Here is a 26,517-nt window from a genome sequence, read left to right as displayed (position 1 = left end):
TGGTAAAAGTGCAGACGTCTGTAACTGTTGTAGCTACAGCTTGATAATAGCTATTGGCCGATTTCATTTTTTCTGGCCCATACGATAACCGATATTTCCCCTGCAACTGTGGCCAATAGCCGATATTTGCCAATATCGATACTTAAGTGTTGACAGTAACACAAAATTTGGTTTCCTTTTTGTTTCTTTATTAGAAAATGCACAACTTTTCTTTTACTGGGCAATCACATTGCACTTGACCTTTATTACATACAGCAAAAGATCTCATAGGAACAAGTATCACTCTAAAACGTTCATATAAATATGTCTGTAAGCATTAAGACCATTTATTGAATATTGGACATAACTGTAAACCCAGAAGCTCCCCATTGCCGGGGATCTATTAGGTACCACATGTATCCCTATCAAAAAATAGCATTTCCCTGAAAACATTCAATTACTGACTGTAAACAAAAGCTTCCCAATATATTAGGAACAAGGATACATTTAAAAATAAAGTGTTTCTGAAAACAGTCAGAAGATAGCGGTATGTTGTTTAATATCCGCCAGATAACGATAAATTCTAATATATTAAATTATACATAAATCTAGGAGAAAATTACGGTTAAATAAAACAAAAAAAGACTTTCAATTCACTTACATTTCACTAATTGTATCTTATTGCGAACAAAACACTTTTGGTTTCTATTCCAGAGTTTCTAAAAGTCTGCAGCTCCAGCTGTCCTGTCAAGGTTGTGGCGTATGTGCTGAGCGTTCCGGCGACGAAGGCGTGAACTTCTGATATCATCTTGGAACCCAGAAATATTGTCATATATTACAGTCCATGAATTAAGCCGATCGTTTCTCTATTGCCCTCCTCTTGTCTCCCTCTGAAACTCATTCCTCCTCTATCTCTCCTTCACACCCCTCCCTCTTCTTATCACTTCATTCCTTGTCTCCTCTTTTGTTTCACCTCCTCCCCCAACACCTTTCACTGACCTTCTTTGCGTTCCCGTCTCTCTCATTCTCTCAATGGCAATTTTCACATCTTTCTCTATATTCCCTTTTATCTCTATCTTTTTTTCCCCACTATCTTTTTCTCTGCATTCATCCATTTGGTTTAATAAATGAGATGCTTGATATTAGCACTGACCTTCTCAGTTTGGCTCTTGGGGAAGGCTTAGGAAGATGTTAGCAGTGTTATTAACCAATAAGATTAGGACTCCAAGGGAGGTTTCAGCCATCCTATATCTGATTATTGTCATAATCTTCTGAGATGAGAAAAAAAATTAAGACATTTAAATTTAGAAACTCACTTTGTTCGCCATCCCCTATAGTCCTATAAATTATATTGCTGCCACTTTTATGAAGCTTTCAATGTCATGGCCAAGAAAGCCATCAAAGTGGTTATTTGCGAGTATGGAAATGGATTTAAACTTCAATGCAGGGAAACAAACAATAATTACAGACAGCTGTGAGACAAGATTACATCCCTTTCATTAGGATGCTTCAACACCTTCTAAATTAGATGTTGAGAAAAAAAATAAAAATCATAAACAACATAGGAGGAAAATAAAACTTCAATAATGGCCACCTTTTCTGGGGAAAGTCCCATGTTTTTACAAGGTCCTAAATAAAGGGGGAAACATCTCCAAAGCAGAAAATAAACATAATTACAAACACCACTTTGAAAATGTGAAAGCTCTACTACACTACAGAAACAGGTCCTTTAAGTCAAAAATTCGTATCCCATGGACAGATTTTCTTTAAATAAGCGAAAGAAAAATACTGCCAATGGGGTAAGAAAAATGGTACTACAAAAACTTTCTATTTTAAGAAAAAAATCTAGTCACTGAGACATGTTTTCTCAAACTAAGATATTTTGGCTATTAAAAAACTTTCTTGATAAAATTGTTTTTCTTACAAGTATGACAGATTATTGGGGAATGCACAAAAAGAAACAAGAATAAAATTGTGAATTTATAAAAAAAAGAGTCGTAATTTTGCGAGAATAAAGTCATAAATTGATTAGAATGAATCTGTAATATTATGAAAGGAAAAAAAAACATAATTTTACAAGGAAATGGCTATTCTTTTTGAAAATGTGTTGGTTTTGTAAACCTCCATCCATACTATTCTTCTGATGATGTCTGAAAAATATTTTCAATGTCCTTATACTAATATTAAAACAATATTGACTTGCTAAAAGGTTTCATATTTCTTTTTTTGTGAAACCATAGCTGAAGTTACTGCAGTACGTCTTTCATACTGAAACACCATAGTTTTTATTTTTGCTGTTTCTCTTTGTTTTTAGTAAACAGCCTCATAAATTTAGGACTTTAATCTCATAGATTCTGAATCTGTAATTTATAAACCTCTATCTTTATGCTAAATTATTGACTCTTTTACTCATATTTGTACAACTTTTTCTTGATTTTCTTCTTTTTTTCTCATAAAGCCTCCATTCTCTTATGCTACGGCTTTTTTCTCCTAATTTTACGACTATTCACATAGTTTTTTTTTACTTTTTTTCTCATAACGCCTTCATTGTCGTAAAATTAGGACTTTGTTCTAATAATTTGACGACTTTATTTTGTCTAATAATACCTTTATTCTCGTGAAGTTAAAAGTCTTTCTCATGAGTTTATAACTTATTCTCGTAAATCTTTTCCTTTGTTCCTGCCTTCATTCTTATAAAAATTGCCTTTTTTCTCACAATTTTTTTCTCATTTTACTTTTTGTCTTATAAGAACTTTATTCTCATAAAATTATGACTTTTTACTTATAATGTTACAATTTAAGAAACAACTTGAGGAAGAAGCACCTAAAACTCTCCACCCCTTGGGCATCTTAAGTTTACCAGGCATAAAGAAATATATGAAAGCAAAAATGAAATTAGTTTTTAAAAATGGAACATGAAATATCTGTGTTAAATTAAGAAAAACGAGAGTTCCAGCCTTCTCGCCCAAAAAGTGCTTCTGATTCGGGGGTGAACTGAAACCTGCCCAGACAAACAGATGAAGCAGGATGCTCTAATTCCCCTCCCACCTCTTGCTGTTCTTCTCTTGAGAAACCTACAGATGGTTTGGATCAAAGCTCTTCAGCTGTCTCACTCCTGTTCTTTTATTCCGGCGTTGTCTGAGTCTCAGGAATCTTCTTCTCATCGCTCATTTCACGACCTCTCTAATCCAGGCTTGTTAAATATTAACAAGCCTACACTGGCTCTCTGCGATTCGTTCTCCTTCCCCCTGCCTTTTTCGTTTCCACATCTCTTTTCTTCTTTCTGCCTACTTTCCGTTTTACACTCTTATCTGTCTTGCTTCAGTGCTCCTCCCAGACACCTCAAATGTAAAAGATCAGATCAGCAGATCTTCTGTTTTCTCCTGCAGCTTCCGATAGAAGGAGGGGGGTTTCTAAAGGGGTGATAAGAGCATCACACACAAGCACGCCACACGTTTACAAGATAATATGGCAGGAAACAGGAAGTGAATTTCTTTAAGTATCGGCGTCCTGACACGAATGGGAAAAACACACTCTCCCACACAAACACACACAGCTGCAGCTGCATCAGTGTTCAAAGGCAAACGCAGAACGAAGAGAGTGGCGGGAGGCGACGAGCTGTGGGGGGGTTGAATGTTAATCTCACTGTGGGAAAGAGACAGGAGAGGATAAAGTGATAACTTCATTCCAAGATGTTTGCAGAGCAAGTGTGTGTGTGAGAATGTGCTCACACACACACACAGCTCTAACCGAGTTGTGTTTGTGTGTGTTTGTAAGTGTGTTCTCCAGCACACGTGAGCCGAGAGCGTCTCTATCAGTGCAGTTGTGAAAGTGTCAACAAGACTTTATAGCCGACGCTCATGTCGCACAGCAGCTAATAGGATCTCTGACTTATAAAGTGCTGGCTGGATTTAGCATTTGCAGTGTCTTACCTCGCAGAAACATCTGTGAACCCCAGCTCCACCGCAAGATAGCAGGAGCAAGAAGCTAACAGTGAAAAAAATAAACACTTTCATCTTTATATTTCCAATGCTGCTAGTTTGCATTTACTTGGGAATTTTCTAATTTTGTTGTGACAACTGTTAGCTTGATTTCCAGATCATCAAGTTAGGAAAACTTAATTTTTGAAATTGTGTGACTAACCCACTTGTATAAAAATTGTGTTTTTGGTGTTTTTAAATGTTCATGTGGCATATTTCTTATGCTGAAGACCATATATGAAGAAATTGAAACTTAAATTTAAGCCTAAATGAAGTTTGAAATTTCCTCATTGTGGGACGAATAAAGGATTATCTTATCTCTTTGCATTTCTGAGTATTTCTTTATTCAAATAGTTGTGAATCAGAAAAAAAATGCTGTTGTAAAAAAAGAGCCTATTTATGATGTAGAAAATATACTGGGTGAGCCACAAACTCCCTGCTGTGCTTAACCCTTGTGCTATCTTTAGGGTCCAGATGACCCCACTCCCAACGTTAAGGTTAATGTTGGGAGCGGGGTCATCTGGACCCCACAAGACAGTGCACTGAACCTTTTTTCTACAATGATTTTTGATCTTCACTGGTGTCAATGGAATACATGAAATCCTCTCCACCTTTATCCACCTCTGCACAAGGTTTAAAAAGAAAGCTTTCGGCAACGGGGAGGGGAAGGTGGGATGAAGTTGCTCTACTCCATCGGTCCCACCCACAACTCGGAGGGAAATTTCTAATGAACTCTTGCCACTCTGCAGAAACTAAGTCCTAGAGAAGGACACGTCCTAATTAAAAGACCACAGTGAACACTGTTAATTTCAATTTCAAACCCACAATTTTCTATTCTCAAGCCAGACTTGCAACTACTTTATGTTTTCTGAAGGAAGCATAAAAATAAACAACAACAAAATAGCTTGCAAAAACTTCATACGTCACAAGGTACTTAGGTGTACCTCCTCTGAAGTTCTCCCTCTTTACTGGAAATAATGAGTGCTACGCAGTGTAAAAGCCATACAAAAAAAATAAAAATAATGCTGCAGAACTGTTATCGTGCAATAGTAGTGAGATAATAGCTATGCCCATGTAAATACTAGTTTCTCTTGAAGTTGTAACTAGTCTTTAAGAATGTTTGCTTGATAAGACATTACCTGAAGAACATGCATGTCAATGGGAGCAGTTGTGCTTCTCCGCTTCCTGTTTTAACCACACGTTTCAATCAGCCTTTTCAAAAAGTTGGTATTTCCTACCCAAAAGTTGTTATGGCACACTGATAGAAAGACGGAGCCAGTATTTCCATTCCATGCCTCAGTTCAAGCAAGCCAAGGAGGCATGCAGATTACAAAAAGCCTGACAGGAAGACAACTAAAGATGATTTTAAAATAGGCTTTTTGTTCTCTGACATGTCTACATATCTGCCTGGGATCTCTTCCCGACATAACTGCACTTTAACCAGGAAGAGCAGTGATCAGTCAGATAAGCTTAAATCATTTGACAAGTGGTTTTGACCTCTCCTAATGTAACTTGCACACGGGGAGAAAAATTAACTTTGTGTCTCTTTGTGTATTTGCTTGAGATAATTACTCTATTTTCAAAGTGTTGCCACTTGTCTTTTAATTATGATTATGCTGTTTATAGCCCAAATCCCAAATCCTGTGATGTTTTCCAGGACATAGTTTCTAGCAGTGGTTCATTAGGTATGGAGTAATATGTATGCCACCACGTTGCACACAAAACTTTCTAAGTTGCAAATGAAAATATTAAATAGTTGCTTTCAAATTTTTTTATTTAACTTTAAAAAAAAAATTTTTGCTTTCAATTTTTTATTTTTGCTTTCAAAAATAAGACACCTGATTGGTTAGAATCTAGACCAATCAGCAGGCTTTTTGAAGGCAGCTTTGGCATGCTAAACTGACACCTATGTGAGCAGAATCAAAGATAGGAATAAAGCGAGATGAGACAAAAAGCATGCGAAAACATTTGTTTTGCAAATACAAAAACATTTTTTTAAAGCAAAAAAAAAAATTTTGAAAGCAAAAAGAAAATTTGGGGAGAAAAAGTTTTTGAAAGCAAAAAAATGTTAAAAGAAAAAAGAAAAAATTGAAAGGAAAAAAAATTGAAATAAAATATTTAATATTTTCATTTGAAAAGTTTTGTGTGCAACGTGGTGGCATACATAGTAATAATCATAAATAATAATCATAAATAATATGATAGTTGTGAGCAGGACCACTGGTGTGAAGCAATACCCCTCCTCTTCTTTTTTGTCTGCCCTTTATTTACACATATTTGAATAACGAAATAATCAGAAATTTCGTTTTGATCCTAATTTTCTTCATACGTATGTCCTCCTTCATCAGAATAATGCTACAAGAACATGTTAAAAACACCAAAAATGTGATTTCCATTGGAGCATATTTAAAGATTTTATGTTGTGTGCACAGCCAGTAAACAGCTTTGCATCAGCCACTGAAAAGCTGGCTGGAGGACATTTCTGAAAATGAAATAGTTGTAAATCTTCAATCCTGTGATACCCCCCTATTGAAATGTAATAACCAGTGTTCTCATTACCTGATATTTGTCAGACACAAGACTGTCAGTGCGTTCGAAAATGTTCAAAGTCAGAGCATAACTTACCACCAACTTAAAAACCCACCTGTTTGATGCTGTGGAGGTCCCCCATACAGCGCTAAAAGGGCTCATATGAAAGCGGGCATGCACAGAGAGATGCTTTGGGGTGTCCTGTAGCGTCTGGTATAGCAGATCCTCCAGGGTGTGTGGGTGGCCCACTGGGAACCGGCTTGTTCTAATGCAACCCACGAATGCTCAATCAGACTTGGAGCGCAGGTCAACATTTCAGCGTGTGTGTTGAACTTGAGGAGGTGGTTGCCTACAGGGACTAATTCTGTCACAGAAGTGGGCTTAATGCACTACACAAAAGCATCTGTATGGACCTGTGACCAAAGAAAAAAAATTGCCCATAAGAATATATCACAGTAATGTTCATATTATAACTTTTACTTCTCAGCTGGTTTACTGTTTATTTAGTGATTGGCCTGTGTGGCTTGCAGACTGTATGATAATGAAAAATCATCTTGCAAATAATAAAAAAAATTAATATATATATCTATATACACCATCACTTGCAAGCAAGCTTGTAGTTTCACAGACGCAGGAGCAAAAGCAATAAAAAAATATCGAGAGGTTAAATCAAAATGCCAACACCGAAACTTCAATTTCATTCCGCGGTGCTGCTGCGCAGCCAGATCATAACTTACAGGTGGTTGCTCGCATAGAGAAGTACTTTAGATATGAGCACGTACAAGTGGAGTAGTAGATGCGAAATGACGGTCGTATTTTCAGCCGTCTGAGGGTACGGGGTTGATTGAAATGCAAACATGCACGCTGAGGATCCTACTGCTAGCAGTCGATAATCAGACTTCATCGGTGATCTAATCAGCTCAAGAGGTTGAAGTAGTTTTTTTTTTCTTTTTAATTGATCCTGTGGCTGCTGAATTCATGAATCTCTCTGAATGTCACCGACTTGCATCTTGAGCATGTCAGCAAACTTGCATTTGTGTGTTTACTGTTTCTAAGCCCACCGACGAAATATGTGGATATGTGTGAGCCTTTAATGAGGTTCCAAGACAAATCTCAAAGCTGTTAATCTGCTTTCTATTGATGCATAAATGATATTTTTGACATTGCAAAATTATTTGGATCAGTTCACATATGTTTCATATGTTCACAGATTAACCCTCTATTGCTATGTTAACACCGGGCTTTTATTGCATGTTCAAGAACATGCTGAAAATTGGTTTTTGAACACACTTTTAGCTTTCTGTGTTCACACTGGACAGTCGCTACCCAATACTAGCAGATGTACATACAGTTAGAAGGTGCAAAGTGTCAGTCAAAGAGGTGCAAATCTCACAAATCTTGCTCCAGGCTTTTTCTTTCACAGCTCTATTCCGATATATGAAAGACTTGATGTCGAAATATGAAAGACTTGATGTCGAAATATGAAAGACTTGCTGATGTATGAAAGACTTAGCGAAAACTTAGCAAAAGTCCGAAAAGCACGTTCACGAAAACATTTTTTATAAAATTGTCACCTGTGCGCACTTTGCCAAGGGCACAACATTTCCATTGTTATGCTAAGTTCACAACTTAGCATAACCCTGGAAATTTTGCCGGCGACACCTAAATGACACACTCTCTTTGACATGCCATAACTCTTTGACTGTTTACACAATCAACATGAGTCAGCTGATTTTGACAGGTAGAAAAGCAGCTTTTGTATTAACTTCGCACAGATTTGCAACATATTACTGGAGTGTTGCCTAGAATCGCAAAGCCGCTTTTCTCTGCAACAGAATCAGCTGATTGACGTTGATTGCGTAAACACAACTGCTGTTGCATACCAGAGCAAAGCTGTTTTTCTACACTTCAGAATCTGCTGAAATTACGTTAATTGTGTAAACAGTTGAAGAGATACTGTAGTTTAAACAATTTCAACACTCAGATTTCAGCTAATGATGTTTTTATGCATCTGAAATCATTCCAAGCATCCAACCTGCTTGAAATGTAGACTTTAAGAATCCTTATAAATTTTTGTCTTGTTTGACGATAAAAAAACTGCTTTGTGTTAAGTATAATCTGTTAACCTTAAATTAGAGGGCTCATTATTAAGTTAGATTTTTGAAGTTGTTGCTTAGTTCTATGCACCTGAACTAGGCTTAATTATTTAAGTACCTGAGCTCACTTCATAAAAAGGCTTTTGATGATTCTGCGCTGGAGGGATGTCGTAAAATGATGCTGTCTCCTGTGGTTTATGATGTTTCAACAAGTAATGTTTAATCATCTAAACAAACAGAAGGGCTTTTATTATACACAAATGGGCTGTTATGCATGCTTTACCTCAATTTTAACTACAGTTTTTGGTTTGTTTGGCAGTGGAATGTGAGTATCTAAGCAAAGTGCTCAAATAGATCACACACTGGCTGTATTACTTTTTTTTATTTGGTTGATTTAAAATATTCCTTATTTGTCTTGTTTCTTTAGTCTCTTAGCATGCATCATGTAAATTAACCCTTCCACTAGTCGTACTTAGATCTCCAAAATCCTGTCTGATACCTTCATGAACACATTTTCTGTATTTTCCGGGTGAGTTTCTACTTTCCAAACAAACTTTTTTCACACGTTCTTTCTTTAGCAGCAACATAATGTGCTGCTGAAGTTTGGTAATTATCTTCCTGATGCTGTGCAGTTTGTGATAGAACTATGTCTTTATCACACCTAGAATAATGTTTGTGTCAGGCTCAACATGGCATGAGTGTGAACCATGAATATGAGAATGCGGTGAAAAAAAAAAGCTAGAGTAGCTTTTAGGTGCAAGTGGCTCTTGGTTTTCTGCAATCAGAAGCCTTGTTTGTCTTTTCACTCGCCCCATTTTTATTCCACTTTTCCATCAGATTCTTGGGTTTTTCATAAACTTAGAGTAGGGGTAACTGAGGCCAACAATACAGCATCCTAATGGAGTTGATGATGCGTGTATGATAAGGGGTTGGTTATGCACTCTTTATTGTGGGTGTGCATACAGTACACATGCAAAAAAATGTTTGTCTGTATTCAGAAACATGCTCGGACAAGTTTGTGTCTATCTAAAGTCACAGCATTCTTTGCAACATCAGGCGCACCTAAAAGCCTTAATTGTTTGCAAAAACAACAACAGTGCACCTTAAAATCTTTATTACCTTACATATTGATTATTGCCGTCTGTTTTTTAACATGTTACAAAAAAGGTTGGGTGTCTTTTTAGCCCTCTGGTGTATAACTGTCTCTACAGTGCACAGCTACTAAAAAGTGACTCTCTCTTTGTTGCATTGGTTTCTGTGGTGGAACTGCAAACCAGTCACTAGAGTGCATATTCTTCTGCTATAGTTCATTGACTTCAATTCAGTGGTTAGTCGGTGTAACTGCAGGTAAATTTCCTTAGAATCCAAGATGGCTAATAATGGATGACCACTGCTTGCATTTTCCATCTATCCTTCTACGCTGAAAGAACCTGACAAGGAAAAAAAAAATAAGATGATATTCAGTACCATCTAGGGAAGGATAGCATTGGCTTGGAATATGACATTTTTATTTACAATATGTAGGAAATTATGATCAACAATATGTCTAATGAAGTGAACATCATACATCGCCCAGTGACTTTTTTTTACACATATCATGTGATTGATTAATTGCTTCTTGTGACTGTTTTGGTTATTAGTCAGTGTGTTATTGTTCCATTTACAGCTATTTTTTGCTGTTCAATTAAGATAGTAATTAATCATGACTTTATTGTACAGTTGTACAGATTGGCAGTAGTTTGAGATACTATTATATCTGTTTTATCATAGTTTGTAGACTTCACAGAAATAAGGCAGCCTACAAAATAGTCCTGTAAAACCCATTCAGCTCCTGATGATGAATGTATTAAGAACAGTTATGATGATTGGCTGACAGAGAAGAACAGAGACGTAGGAGCTGAGGAGGATGGAGATACAGGTGGTAAAGATGGAGAAATTAGGGATGATGAGGATTAGGATACAGAGGATGGTCAACATGATTACGGAGCTGTGGAAGAGAGGCACATGGGATGTCACCAGACTATCCTATAAAAAACGTATATGCCTCTAGCCTTGATAAATACTGGCACTCTACAGTAAAGCAAAAGTGGAAGACACACCTGTTAAATGGAGAGCAGTCACTAAAGTAGCCTGTGAGGTCAGGTTTGGCACAGGTTACCACTAGCCGCAATTAATTGAGGTGAAAAATGTCTATAGATGTCATGATGCTGCATGCACACGGTAAACTAAATACATCTGCATCTTATGCTGTGTGCCACAATGCTCTGGAGGCTTTGCAACCTTTTATACAACCTATATGTGAACATGGAAGATTAATATGATAAAGCAATAAAATATCAGTTTGTGTTTTCTTCCAACATGCTAAAACAAGGTCCTTGTAATACTGTCCTTCATCCTTGTGGAACTGTTGAGACTCACAATAATTTTTCTCCTGTTGGGAATGGTTTAACACATTTAGGTGTAAGTTTCATGGCTGGGTCTCATTAGTTGTCCTATTTCGGCCTAAAGTTCAGCACAGTGATAACATTTACCAGAAATTGTTGAAATATTTTTTCAAAGCATAAAAAGCAGCAAACGTTTGTATATTTACAAAAGAAAGAAAAAAGTTAATTCCTTTTCACAGTAAGTATGTTTACTGTTGGGTACTCAGGCGCTTGCAGTCCACTGCAGTGGACATGCTTGTAACTTTAAAAATATGTTTTATTTTTGAAAATAAAATGTTAAAAAATGACATCAGTTTGAAAATAGAGCATTAATTAATGCTGTCATTGATGAGGTCAAGGACTATAATTATTAGGCGGTGCTGCTAATAATCAAATCAAATTACTTGAGTTTATGCCAATGCATAATGCGTAGGTGCACATTAGCAAGTGAATCCTGGGTGATACTTCAGCTCTCCCGAAATCTTGTTGACTATAGATATTTGTGTGCTTCTGTGTTCCTCACTCCTTAATTAAGTAGTGGACAAGATTGTGTTGTTCTGCTGGTTACAGCTCTTCTGACCTCAACACAAGTCATTGCGTATCCTCCTTATGGTAATGCACCTGTCTGGGAAAAGATCACAGAGCTGTATAAGAGCTACCATACCCTCAGTGACCCGCAGACTCCCACGCTGAATACAAAGTATAGATTCCTGGAAAGCCGCAAAGAAATGACCTCAAAAATACAGCAAAGCTGATCCTCTTTATTCAAGTGTATACACTTTAGCGATCTGGTTGGAGGAAACAACGGTCCATGAAACAAGAGCAGCTTGCATGCAAAAAACTGTGGATTTGACAGAGCTAAAAACTTTTTAAAAACTACTGCATCAGCCAGAATATAAATCAATACATCAATGAATAAAAACAGGATATGGTTGATTTTTTTTTTCAAATCATTATTTTGGTAGAGAATCAGAGTGCTCTCATGCTGCTTACAGTGTCTAGTCCATTACCAAGAGATCAATAGCACTTCAGTTGAATGTCATTATGGTCATTAAGCCTGCTTGTCTGCATGGTCATGAGCAATGAGGACATTATGCAGGGCAGCATGCTCATGTGTGAGCAAGTACACGAGTGTAATCATAACCATCCTCTTGTGTTTCCGCTATTGCTATAATGCGCATTATGCATGAGTGGCATGTGAGTGGACTGATGATGAGCGGTCATGTACAGCTGATGAATATTGAAGTTTCTTTAATTCAAATGGGACAAGCAGCTTGAAGGTGAAAGGGAGAGGTAGATGGAGAGGTGAGTCCAAGAACTCATCCGTTTACACTGAAAATCTCAACATGTGTCACTTACGCAACACATTACTAACGTTAAGTGTCTCTGAACTGATATGCAACACATTACTCAATTAAAGTGTTATGAAATGGCGCAAAGCCGCTTTTCTTTGCAACAGAATCAGCTGATTTACTTTGATTATGTAAAAATTTCACTACTGTAAAGTATTGCATATCTGCACAAGCCAACCCAGTCTCATCCTAAAATGCTTAATCAGTTGGAATTATATTAATTTTGTAAACGATTGAAAGGTTATGATAGTTGAAAGATTGTAAATACTGCAGATAAAGCTCTAAATTTAAAGGGTTTATGCATTGTTAATTCAGAATTGCTTAAATTGTCAAAGGGAAAATACACATACTGGTCTGTTTAAAAATGAAGTCTAATTAAATCAAATTTAATCAAAGTCAAACCTTTGTATAAACTTTACACAGAAAGAACAAGCTGACATGCTTCTTTGTGTTAAATGAATCTTGAAAATAAAAAAACAAGAACAATAGTTAGAATTGAACACTCACTGTATGTCTTTGAGATCTTTAGATAGATGGATCACACCACTTAAAACCCTGTAAGACTCTCCAATTACACTAAATGTAACGGATCCACCAATGAAAGCAGTCCTCTTTGTCAAAGTTCTGTTTTATATGCCTTTTTAGGAGTTACAGATGTTTGCTGAATATTTTTACTGTCGAAAAAACAACCCAATGATATCTCTCATCTTTTTTGACAGATTTCTATCTTAGACAGAAACAAATATGCAACAGATGGGAAAAATTGAAAAGTGCACACTGACAAGCCAAAGTCTCCAGGATATCTGAATAATAAGAAACAGAAAGAAGTGAACTAGACTACATTTGAAAGGTTTTGGATAATACTAAAAAAAAAAAGTATTTTCCTTTGTTGCGTTTACATGAAGTCTTTGAAAGTGAGTTTTAATGCTAAGTAAAAGTACAGATGCGAACAGAGAGGACAGTCTGGCCACAGCCGGTTTTAGGCGTCACGGGGTTTCTTGGGCGTTGTGGCGCGTCCAGGGTGTTCAAAAGTCTGACCTTTGGTGACACGTCGCGTCAACCAATCAGGGACTCAGCTTTGAATCTGATTCTTCTCCTTCTGACCTTTTATAATACTTTTATTATTTGCAGCAAAGCAATACTAAAAAAGGGCTTTAATTATATTCCCTTTCCCTCCTCTGACTAATGCGAGACAGCAAGTCGGTGAATTTGACACTCGTCAGATTCGCGTTTGGTGTGAAGTCAGCATAAGATGTTGAAAAAGCATTATAAAACCAGCTTCCTTAAGGAGAAAAGTTTTTTTTTCTAAATTATAATGTTTTGAAGAACATTTTTTTACACTTTGATGAAGTGCATGATTTCCAAACACTTGTCTTTTCTCTAACTCATCATCAGAAACCATGAGGCACCAGCATCCCCATCAAAGCTAACATCAAAGCCAAACCCTATGGTTTCTGCTCTAATGCAAATAGAATTTTATGTAAATAAAGTCACCCAGGCCCATTCAAAGTGAGGCGAGAGAAAGAGATCAAAGGAAATTGCCATTTCTTGCCACTAATGTGCATGTGTGCACTCATTATCTTGGGAAGTGGGGCAAGCAAGGGTGGAAGTAACTGGGATGGACAGGAGAGAAACAAACGATAATGGGAGGAAAGCAGGAACGACAGAGAGGTTGAGCCTCATGCGCATGTTGGGGCTTCTGAGAGGAAATGAATGACAAAGCAGAAGAAACAGAAAGAGCAAACAGTGTCAAATTCATGTTAATGGGGACAGGGATTTTGTCCCATTAAATATGGATGGCTCTGTTATGGGACATGAAATATACATGAAGAAATGGGTTGATATCTTTATGTGATGTAAAGGGGTCGGTCTAAGTAAATAGAGATTGGCGTTAAAAATGAGAGGAAATTGAGTAAAAGACATGGGGGAGGGGACAAGAAAAGAGACGAGCAATGTTCACACCGCCCTAAGCAACACACATTCAAGCGATCACTTTTAATGAAAAGTCTATGCACGTATTTGTACCTTTCTGGCTCCTACGTGCAAAACTCTTGCATTCATGTGTAGCTACGCAGGTGTCCATGAGCGTTTTGGGGCTCTATGTACAAGACTAGATCAGCTTTAGCTTTGACCAATCAGGGACTTGGATTTGGTAGTGACCAATAGATGGAATCCCTTTTAATTCACAGAAGCGCCAATCGTGTTAAAATTGATCATGGAGGTGTCCATGCGTTTCATACTACTGCGTTCAAAACTCTCTCATTAGCACTCTCGCATAGCTACACCTGTTTCCACAATTGTTTTTGGGCTCTACATGCAGAATGTACAACCATTGAACGCACGTTGAAAGTTAAACCAGGTCAAACCTTGACTAATCAGGGACTTGGATTTTGTAGTGACATATGGATGGTATCCCTTTTAATTCCCAGTAGTGGAAACAATTTGAGAATTGACCGTGGAGGAGAAATGAATCATTGCAGTTTGTGCCCGGACAGGATGAACATTGAAAGATTGAATCTAAACCAAGAGGAGGTCCTTATTTTTTCTTCTCTCCATTGTTCATAGATGTGAGACTTTTACTGAGACAAGAATCAATATTTTTTTGTTGTTTCTTGTTGTATTACTGATCCTCGATTTTTGACTGTTAATCTGAGGTCTTCTTTCCTTGAGGTCACAACAGGCCCCCTGAGATTTTTCAACAGTGAGGGTAAACTAACCCTTGTGTCCTGGCTCAAACTCCCATTAGGCTCACATAAATCCCTTAACCCACAGGTCAACACTGTCTCTGCCACTTTTCTGACAAGGAGCTTTTGGCATCAGTCTAGACAGCAGATGAAAAGACAAAAGCAATGTAGAAAGCAAATGTTACAGCTTCTCCTTCATTTTCTGTGGGACAAAGGTGTTGCAGAAAGATTCACTTGCTTACTAAGAACTAACATACGTTCTTTCTTTTGATCCTAACATATATGCTTTTTTTGTGTGTCTTCTTAGCTGGAAGGGAGCAGTACCAGGAGATAGGTAGAGATGTCACCATGCAGTGTGGCAAACTGGAAAATAACACAACGGTGTCATGGAAAGTGAACGGGACAGATGTGATGGCACAGCACCGTTTGGAAGGTCCAAGACTTATCCTGAGCAAAGTGAACTTGCACCACAATGGACGCTACAGCTGCTTTGAAGAACCAGCAGGAGAAAAACGTGACTACATCTCACTGTACGTCGGCTGTAAGTAATCACAATTTCTTTTCAATATCAGTTCCTTGTGTTGGGAAAAATGTGGACCATTCAGTGATATTTTGTCACATCACTGTTTATTCTTTGATTAAAAAGTTGGTTAATGATATTTAATAAGGTAGTCTTTAGAATTTTAAATGTGAACGTTCATATTAACTGAGCTTGCAACAAGAGCTGCAAATATATCCTCTTTAGGATTGTTGTGGGAATCTTTTTTAGAATGGTGCAAAAAAGAGATATAACAAATAAAATAGTAAAACACAAACGTACAACGGTATCAGAAGTCAGAACTCTGTCTCCCCATCTGGTCACCGGTGGGAGCAATCCCAAGAGTTCTAGACACACTACATTTCCCAGCCACCCCAGCACACACTTCCAGCCTGCCCTGACTTTCGCCTGGATCCTGACTACCCCATCTTTTCTCTGATGATCTCTTGCCCCATTATTGACCCCTGCCTTCCTGAACCTGATATAGCGTTGAGAACTTTTAGCTGAGCTAATAAATAGGGGTGTAAGAAAAAATCAATTAGTTAATTTGGCGATACTTGTATCGATTCAAAATGCTGTCAGGAAGATATTTCTTCAATTATTTATGAGCGTCCTTCAGTGTCTGACTCTTGCTTTCCACTTAAACCTCCGACCGCTAGTTGGCTAGTTTAGCGACCTGATGGATCCGAGTGATGTGTACAACACTGAAAAAAGGACAACATCGTGGCGATGACCGTCACTAGTTTACTTCCGTGTGTAAGAAAGCGTGGCAGTGCAGTACAGACTGTCATATAAAGAAAGTATCCTAGCCACATTTGAGCAACTTTCCTTCACCCTGTCACGTTGCCTCATCATCACACTTTATTGTTTCTGGAAAGAATATATATATATATATGTGTATGTATGTATGTATGTATGTATGTATGTATGTATGTATGTATGTATGTATATATATATATATATATATATATATATATATATATATATATATATATATATATATATATATATATATATATATATATATATATATATGTGTATTTTTCTTTTTTTGCCCCTTTATTTTTGAAGCACCATTCAGGCTCCTGAACCATTTATTTCCTCAATCATGCTTTTAGAACCTTATTGGTTAAGGCACATTCACATTTGTTTTCTTATGCTGAAAAACATTTTGTTGTGGAAATCAGAGAATGTTGACTGTTCCCTTTGTAAATTTAAAGTTACCAATTCACTACGAATTTGTTTGGGTAACAGCGACTTATATATGAGATACAGTCACAATACTTAACATTGTGATGATTAAATAAACTGAATTTTACAATTTTATTACAATGGAAGACGTATTGAAATCCACAGTTCCTGTGAGTCATATTATAAAAAAAAAGAACGAAAATGTATGAGGGGCCGTATAAGACATTATTTATTCTGAACCATTCACATTCATACATTCTTGCTCACATTCATATATACTCTCTTTCGCATACATATATATTCTCTTGCACATACATATATTCTCACTTGCACATGTATTCTCACTTGCGCATCCATATATTCTCTCTCTCGCATGCATATATTCTCACTTGCACATACATATATACTCTCTTTCGCATACATATATTCTCTTACGCATACATATATTCTCACTTGCACATACATATATTCTCACTTGCACATACATGTATTCTCACTTGCACATACATGTATTCTCACTTGCGCATCCATATATTCTCTCTTTCGCGTGCATATATATCACTTTACACATACATACATTCTCACTCTCATTGTCACTCTTAAAAAAGAATATATGTATGTGAAAGACAAGTATATATGTGTGTGTGAAGAAAAGTATATATGTGCGTGTGAGAGAGGAGTATGCATGAAACGGAAGTGACTTTGCATGAAAAGGAATGCACTTTGTATGAAAAGGAAGGCACTTTGCATGAACCGGAAGGCAGATGATTTCTCGTGCTCTGATTGGACGAGAGGCCGCCACCTCCCATTTTAAACAGACACTAACATGTACCAGCAAGAAGGAGCCACGGGGGTCCTGTAGCAGGCCATCGGAACCTTAAGAAATATTGTATCTTCACCTCACCGTTGACTTTTTTAAGACATGACAGTTGGTTTTCCCACATTTACATGTAGTTATGGATCGAAAACAAGAGGAATTTGTTTTAATGTAAATGCGTGTTCCGGCGTCTACAGGAAGTGTCGCCAATAATTCACGCAAACGCTCATGGGGGCTAGGAATAAGGTGGATACGGGTGTTCTGTTTCGGTGGCGCTTCTATTACCATTATTGGTATTTGAGACATTCCTTTGTGTCTCTAGAGATGCAGACAGATCTGTGACCACTTGAGGTGAAGATAAAATATTTCTTAAGGTTCCGATGGCCTGCTGCAGGACCCCCCGTGGCTCCTTCTTGCTGGTTCATGTTAGCGTATGTTTATGGCTAAATTTCACATTCACAAAAGCAAATTAAAACTAAAAAAATGAAAAACCTGATTTCTTTGTGTTCAAACTGGAACTGCAGCAATATTTAAACTTGATTTCAGCTTCAAAAAACTCTTGCCAACACACTCCTACAAACTAACCTGCTGCAATTGGATTAAATGTCACAAAACAGTCTGTCAAAAAGTAAGGGCCGCCATGAACCAAAAAACTTATAAATGCAAATAAATTTGTGAAGTTATGAAAATAAACGTAATTTTACAAGAATAAAGGTTTCTGATGCTGAAACTCGATTTTGGTTGTTTCTGCAATTTTTTTCCTAAGTTTATTCCTTTTGCCTAATAAATGTATGACTTTATTCTCGGTAATTCTAAACTTATAATTAATGAAATTATACTTTTTATTCTTGTCAATTTTAATGATTTTATTCATAATTATAGAATTTTATCCTTCCATCCATTTTCCATACCAGCTGTATCCCTTTTCGGGTCACGTGTTTCTCTGTATTTTTTCCTGCAAATGTTTTAATTTTTTTATCATATACCAGTATTCATTATTTTTTAATTACCTTTATGGTGGCTGTGATACTATTATATTACATATAAAAGTATACTATTATACTATGGTTTTAAATTTTAGTGGAAAAAATGGAAATGAGTGGCCATTCTTTCCACCTGTGTTATTTTGTGTGGCGTGTGTGATTGCATCAACTTGTCAGCATAGCCGATAAAATTCCAGGCCCCCACCCATCAAGATTGTAAAGCAACGCTGATGTTCAATGTAACATTTCTGAGCAAATGTTTGATGAATGAGACTATATGCGAGTGTGACAGTTTGGTTAATCATATTGGCAGTGATGAATTACTGAATGCTGAAACAATGCTGAATTAATGAGAGTTTTATGCAATGGCAGATTGTGGCAACATGGTGAATGATCCAGCGAATAAACAGGTCAGATCATGTGTGTGAAAGACGGGAACAGAGATAGGAACAGGGCGTGTGCGTGAACGCCTGTGCAGGGGTGTGTTTCTTTTCGCCTTTTTTTTTTGTCTTCTTTGTAATGACACTTTTGGTGGTCTCAAACAGAGCATGTGCGAGGGAAACAGACATCCATTGTATAACCATTCATCAGGGGTCAATTACCAGTCTGAGAGAGCAAAACCTTTGTGGTGGAGCCTGGCATTGTGGGTAATTACCTTGTTAACAGTTGAGTTTATGACTTGTTAAGGAGACACAATGGAGCAGCTTTAACTCTGCATTTCAAACCAGAGATTTATATCAGCCTCCTTTTTTTATATGTTGTCTGTTCCTCTCTGGTTTCATTGCAGTGCCCTGTTGAGGTTCTTCCTTATTTCCAAAGTTGGAAAAGGTTTTGCAGACGTGGTGATGCTGACGTCTTGACACACTTGTCATTACCGCCATGATGATAGTTTGATTTTATGCAGCGTTTACGACTCGCACTGGGGCTTGTTATGTTTTGCACAAATAGAAGTGTGATCAGGAGAATAACACAGAGCCATCTGTCTTTTGCTTTTTTTTCTCTGGTTGTCTGAAACTGTCATTATGCTTCATCTTTTTTTCCAACTTCCTAGTTTTCCTTTTGTTCATGTGTGCATGTAACTTTCTGATGCATTGTTCTTTACTCATGCTGTAAATTATTTTTAATCTGTTTGTACTCTAGTTAGTATAATAAATAACAGTAGGTCTGTCACTAACAATGATTTCAGTAGTTGATTAGTCAACATGTTTTTTTTTTTGATTAGTCGATTAGTCAACAATTATTGTTTAAGTAAGATGATGGGAATAGTTTTTTTTATTTTACAAAAGGTGATAGTGCTGGTTATCAGTCTGTGGAGGTTTTACTTCTTTCTTGTTTTTTCCCTTTCCATTGGCTTCTGCCAATCATTTTATAACCTTTGCAGTGAACAAAGTATAAATGCACTGAGTCATAAATCTAGCCAGTCTTCCAGTGGAAGAATCTGTGGTAAAAGAAAACAAATACTTGAAGTTGCTGCAGCAGCAATTATCATGGAAATGTAAGCATCGTTTTACTAATCAGCTCACAGCCATTAAACAGTGGTGCTTTCCAGATATATGCCAACATGTTTTAGCTGATGCACTCAAGTCTGTCTGCATTAGATGATTATTCCTTTTTTTGTGTGGGTTAAAAGTGGATTCAACCAGATGAGTTCCAAGTCAGTTCTCTAATGCAAATGCTTTTATAAAAAAGAAAAAAAAGGTCATTTAGAATGTATAACAATTTCAATTTAACTTAAGGTGAAGGTATAACTATTACATAATAGAATCCGTTTTAAAGCACATTTGATATCAAACAGAAATAGCACAACATGTATTTTTTGTCTCTGTTAAAAGTTTGGCATTTTAGCCCAACCACAAGTTGCCATCTGCAAAACTCCTTAAATGTTAAAAATCTGCATTTTATGTTAATAGGATTTATCATATTTGTCAGGCATATTTGATCATTTCCATGTTAAACAGACTGTGTCTCATATTTTTATTCAGCAAGCTTTTTAAATGATGTCAGTTTTTTTACATGTTGAAAACTTTAGGAAGTTACACGTATTGCAATTTGCTAATGTGGCTAAAACTTTTGTGGTTAAAAAAAAAACGTGTTCGAAACAATTTCTATAGAAATTTCTATAGAGGAAGTTGCAGTGAGTGTAGCTTATAAGAGTCAAAAGTTCAAAATTAGGGGAAAAAATATACATAGTTTGTTAATAATCCGCTGCTCCCAACAGTGCGGATAATACAGTGATTTTAATTCCCTGAATTTATTCTGATCCTATTTCTGTCCTCCCCACCAATGTTCACTAATTTGTACTCATTTCAGCACAATGTGTCATTTTGATTATTTTTTAAAGGAATTTAAAATGTATTATTTTACTTAGAAATGGTTCAAATATAAGAGTTCCTTCCAAATGTAGAGTCAAATTTTATTCACTAATGAATAGAAGAAGAAGAAAGAAGGATAGCTGCTGATGTTATTAGATGGATTTGCTTCCTTTGCCTGCATAGGACTTCATGCAAACAACCAAAGGACTTGCACTACATCTCTGGGTAATGGAATTGTCTGGTCTTTCTGCTGACAAATTGCTATGGAAGTCGATAAACCTGCAATGCTCCTGTGGTGACCTCCTTTGAAAACTAGAGTGCCCCAAACGAAAAGCCACTGCCGCGCCCTGCAAGCTTTGAATAAATGCATTTCTTTGTTTGTAATCATTTCAAATAGGGAATATGTTGAAGATTTAGATGGCCAAAAAACGTTTTTTGCAAGAAGATGCAAATTTTCACTCATTTTAAATGTATCTCCCAAAGCAAATGAACAAAAAAGAGAAGAAAATCTCATATGAAAAATGAATCAAATGAAAACAGAAACAACAAAGATTATAGTTTTCTTTTTTAATGGCTTTTGAGAACTTTTTTTGAGCTTTTGCTGCAAAATAATACCTGACTTCAGAACAAAGCTCCTTTCTGCAAAAGACTAAAAGTAAAGGTCATCTAAAAATCTTGGCTGCTTGAACAAGAGAATTTATTGAACATCTTTTGGAAAAGAACTCTTCTTTTACAGCACTTCTGTCTCTTATTTTTTTTTAACAATAGATATCATTTTTTCCCCTCCTAAACCTTATTGTCTGCAGCTTCTTTCTTCAGTCGCTCAACTCCATTTCAATTCCTCCCCTCTCCATTTCTGGCTCTACTTAGGGACAACAACTCCCATCACTTTATTGTAACAGACAGCCATAAGAATTGGAAAAATTGGCTGGGTTTAGGAAGTCAATGGGAAGTCGAGAGGCAAACCATGGAATAGAGTAAAAGGAGAGTGTGTTAGTGGCTTTAAAAGTGTTGCGTATCAGAAGTAATCTGTCCAGGCAGATTGTTTTCCCTACCTTTTCTCAAAGCTGTCAGGGAGAGTCAATGCTACAAAAACCATAGGTGTGTCCATAGTTTATATAGTTTAGGCATTTTAACCCTGTTTTTTTGGAGAGATTTTCTGGAGTTAGCCTAAATTCTCTTATAAAAGCCAAATCTGAAAGGCTTTGTGCCTTACCCAACTTTTCTTAACACCACTATTGTGTTTCAGTCATCCTCCTTTTGATTTAATCTTTTTCCCTTATTCTACCACTTCTTTGGTGATTCATTGGATCAATTTTATCACACTTGTATCATTTTTTCCTGAACAGCTAAACAATTTTTCTCTTTTCTTAAAATCTAAGTCCTAAAGAACCTTCTGTTCTTTCTCTTTTCTCAACTAATACTCTTACAGTCTACCATCCAGAGCCATCTCATCTATTACTCTGTCTTTCCATTGTTGGCCTTGTAAATCTGCACAGGCTTATATTGAAAGGCATGCTGGGACTTTGTGCCACAGCTTCGACTTGCAGTACAACTTGTATGCTGCTAGTATTTGACTGTAACAGGACAGATTCACATCTAAATTCGAATGAGAAATGGCGCCTATTGTGAATCTCGGGAGATGTGGAAACTATTGACATTTACCCCAAATTGGATTCTTAGTTAGATGTGAAAGAACACCTGTTGTAAATGCAAAACTACAGGATACTCAAGTTAATAAATGTGATCAGGGTTACTTAATATAGAAAAGGATTTGCTGAGAAGTTAAAAGTAGGTTGAATAAAAAAAATCAGCATGAGACAGAAAAGCTTATTTTAGAGAACATGGCTTGAAAAGACCAGGAAAAAAGTAAGGGTCTGTACTCTTTTTAGAACTTAGCCCAAAGGAAAATTTAAAATAAGCATTGTATTTTCCCCTGGCTGGAAAATGTGACTTATTGGCATGTAGACATAATAGCTCACCAAAAAGAACTTTAGTAACTTAGAAAAACTGAAACATTGTTTACTTGATAGTCATTCGTAGAAACTTAAAGGCTTTTTCTATATATTTTTTTAGAAGTATAGCTAACATTAGCATCTACTATCCGTTGATTAGCCAATTAAGTTAGCGGTAGCAAATCACTGCATAAAAGTAATTTTTTTTAACCTATACTGCAGTTGTAGGATAAAGGTAGTTAATATCTGAGACAAAGTGTTTTTTTTCTTTTTCTTTGGCTGACACCTCAGTAACTGGACAGTTCCGTTCTTTAATTCCTATTTTTTATGTGGTAAATTTTCAATCTCTTTGAGTCCCCTCTGTAACCCTTGTGCTATCTTACATTGACGTGTTATTCTTACCATGATAAAGGTGGAAAGATTTCATGTAATCTATGGACACCAGTGCGGTTCACAAATCATTGAAGAAAAAAGATTCAACACACTGTCTAGTTGGTCTAGACGACCCAACTCCCATTGTTAAAGTGCCTAGGATAGCACAAGGGTTAAGTGAGGTCTAAAGCAAAAGATTTTTTTAAAGACAAAAATCAAAGCACATGCTAAATAAAGCATTCAAGTCTATATTATTAAATGAATAATTAAATGTGATGTTATTTCTATAACACCTTTATGCCGGAATGTGTTGCAGTGATTTTTTTCCGTTTAATTTGATGCTAAATTAATTTGTGTCCTGGATTTATTGGTAGCCTCTGTTGCAAATAAGTAACAAATGCCATGAAGTATGGTGACCACGACTCGCCATTGCAGCCAAAAAAAAAATGTGCAAACAAAATGATGAAATGATGGAAGGTAGAAATGATTCTGCAAATACAAGAAAACACCACAAGTAAAGAGAAGAGAAACACTGTCCCAAAAAAACCAAAAAAAAACCACTTCAAATAAAAAAGCCAACTTCATATTCATCCAAATGACTATGGTCAATAAGCGGCCGGAAACATTTGGCTGTCAGTTGTTTCTACTTGGATGTATTTTCGATCCATGCTCTGAATGCAAGTTGTTGGTTGTGTTTGTCTGGGGCAGGCACTGCTCTGGAATGAGACTGTGTGGTGGTAGGCTACAAGTAACTGTGTTCTGCTGCATATTGGAGTAAAGCTACAGAGCTCGATTCTCCTCGTTTGTTTTCCAATTCGTACTCCTGTTTTGTTTTGTTTTTTCTCCTTTTCACAGCCGTGCATGGGCATAAGCCATCCCATATAATCCACATCAGTTGTGGCTTTTTTATTTGCAGTCTATATCCATATATATGATAATATATTACCTTTTGGAAAAACTAAAGAACAATTTCTTTATGAAATACGAGTTATTTTTGCAGCAAGTTTTCATACCTGGAAGTAAGACAACTCGATCTCTGAGACACCGCCTTTCGCTCCTTGTGGGTGCCGCCCATTTCATGACGTCAACCCAGTGTGTCAATGTCTCACCCACTGAAAAAAAAAAAAAAACAACTGCTGAACTTTGGCAATCATGAACATTGTGGCAGATCAATGCTAGCTCCGCTGAGAAAGTGAGTGTGTGCGTTTTAGCCTGGGGGCGGAGCTGGAAGTGTAGCCTCTTCCTGGATGGGGCTGTTCCTCACTTGTCTACGTCACAATGTGAGAATCTGCTCATTTTTCTGGATTAGGAGAGGCTGGTGCTAAGAGGGCAGGTTTTCGAGGAATGCTAAGAAATATGTGAATGAATCAAATGTTTGGTAAGGTGTTATTGTGAATATTCTAACTTAGCTAACCCTTGGATATGTCTGTCCTTTTTTAACATGTTACTAACAGGGTTGGGAGTTAACATATTCCCAGTAAACTTTGTTTTAGCAGTACTACTCTGATTTGTTTGCATGTTGCAGACAAAGTTTGGAGTTACAGGTATGGTGACGACGCAGAAACGACTAACATGGTTATTGGGTAGCATGTTGCAAGTAAGTTCTAGAGTTACTATGTAAAGTTAGGCTGACTGACGGACCCCCACCTCTTTTGTCTCGCTTCACGAGCCTGTAGCTAACACACATTCAAGAACACACAAAATGTGAGTTCTTGAACACATGTTTAGCCCATGGTGTTCAGACTAGACAAGCAGAGAGGGCACACCTGATAATATGGTGCACAGTCAATAAATGTTGAATGTATGTCATATAGTGCAAACTGAACTATTAGGAAGATTAAAGTAGACTAAAGTAGAACATTGCCCCTGATGGTTGTAGGTTGCCGCTAGTATCAGGCAATCAGTGTGTGATTGTGTGCGTGTATGGGTGAAGGGGACTGACTGTAATGTGCTTTGAGCCATCAAGGAAGGTAGAAAAGCTCTATACAAGTTGACACCTAATGAAGGTGTATGTTTGAGTGAAGTCATGATTAGACGTCCAGCACTCATAGAACCTCTAATCAGATGAAGTTATTCTACACAATGGGAGTTAAAGAAGAATTGGTATGGGATCTGCCATTGTGTGCATGGTTATCTTAGTGCGTAAATTCAGAAGAAGAAAAAAATGGTGGAAAAGAAAAACTTTGACCAGAAAGTATTTTCTCTGGCTCAAAGATCAGCTGTGAGGTTGAGTGGTTTGCTCCAATGACGTCAGTCTAGTGAAAGATGGTCAGACATCCATGAAAATGTGCTCATCGACCATTCCTGTATGTATTTATGTGAGTTTCTGCAAACAGATCCAAATGTCAAATGCTTGAAGAGTTGAAACTGTCCATTCCTGATGATTTCTTCAGCCAGAGATGTCAAATTTGTTCAGTCTGATGCTTTAGGAAACCTCCTGAAAGCCTGATATCAGTATAAATTCTCATTATTCCTGGTTGATTCAATTATAGTAGTAGATTAAAAAAAACATGAACTGGCAATGTTTTAATCTTTTGTTGTTGAAGATGTCTCACCTATTTCCCAACAGGCTTTCTCAATTATGAAATACAGTGGTAAAGAAAAAAAAACTGGTGTTAGAAAGAAATAATTCAAGATATAACATTTCATTTTTATTCTAATGATCAAAAAATCCACATTGGAAAAGCAACTCAAAATGTTTTGCACTTTTGCCTCCCATGAGGCAGAAAAGAAGCACAGATGAAGCTTTGACATCAAAAAGTGCAAAAAAATAATTTTGGTCCCTTTTATTTCAATTTTCCCTGTTGTTTTCAAACACCTCTGACAAACAGGTACAATCAGAAAACAGAGTTCGGCTTAAAATATATCTTGAATGAAGTAAAAAGATGCAAGTTTCCTGTCATTCAATGATGTTTGTTGTTAGGTCAGCTAGGCCAACCACTAGAAAGGGGTGTGTCCTGTGGACTACAGACTATAGAAGACATTTTTTAGAAAAAACAACTGTTACATAAAGAGGGTTTTAATCAGGAATGCATTCATAACATAAATATGTACACACATTGCTGCTTATCTTCTTGCTTTTTCACCATTTGTGCACATGAGCTTCCTATGCATTCCTGTATGTCTATTAGCAAATTTAATTGAGAAGATTAGAGACATCAGTAAATACATCGGGATAAAATGGACATTTCTATTTATTTAGTTTATTCAGGACATTTGGAGGAAACCAATCTGCACTTCTAGTAAAGATCACCATATTTTAACACTAAAATGTGTACTTTAAAGCTTTAATTTTCAAAAATGACA

The 26,517-nt window shown here is 36.7% G+C and overlaps 1 protein-coding gene across 9 annotated transcripts in view; it reads left to right on the top strand.

The window, feature by feature from the left end:
• The window catches only part of cntfr (ciliary neurotrophic factor receptor), a 308,146-nt gene that overhangs the window by 140,548 nt on the left and 141,081 nt on the right, over positions 1 to 26,517 (top strand). For all 9 annotated transcript variants that reach the window (XM_023961133.2, XM_078956136.1, XM_023961135.2 and 6 more), the window contains one exon: positions 15,351 to 15,584. In XM_023961133.2, coding sequence (XP_023816901.1) covers positions 15,351 to 15,584 — 234 coding nt within the window. The remainder of the gene's footprint in view (positions 1 to 15,350; positions 15,585 to 26,517) is intronic.

This window comes from Oryzias latipes, chromosome 12 (genome assembly GCF_053564925.1).
Source record: "Oryzias latipes strain Hd-rR chromosome 12, Olatipes_Hd-rR_3.1".
Classification (NCBI taxonomy): Eukaryota; Metazoa; Chordata; class Actinopteri; order Beloniformes; family Adrianichthyidae; genus Oryzias; species Oryzias latipes.
This window is presented reverse-complemented; position numbering and strand designations above follow the sequence as displayed.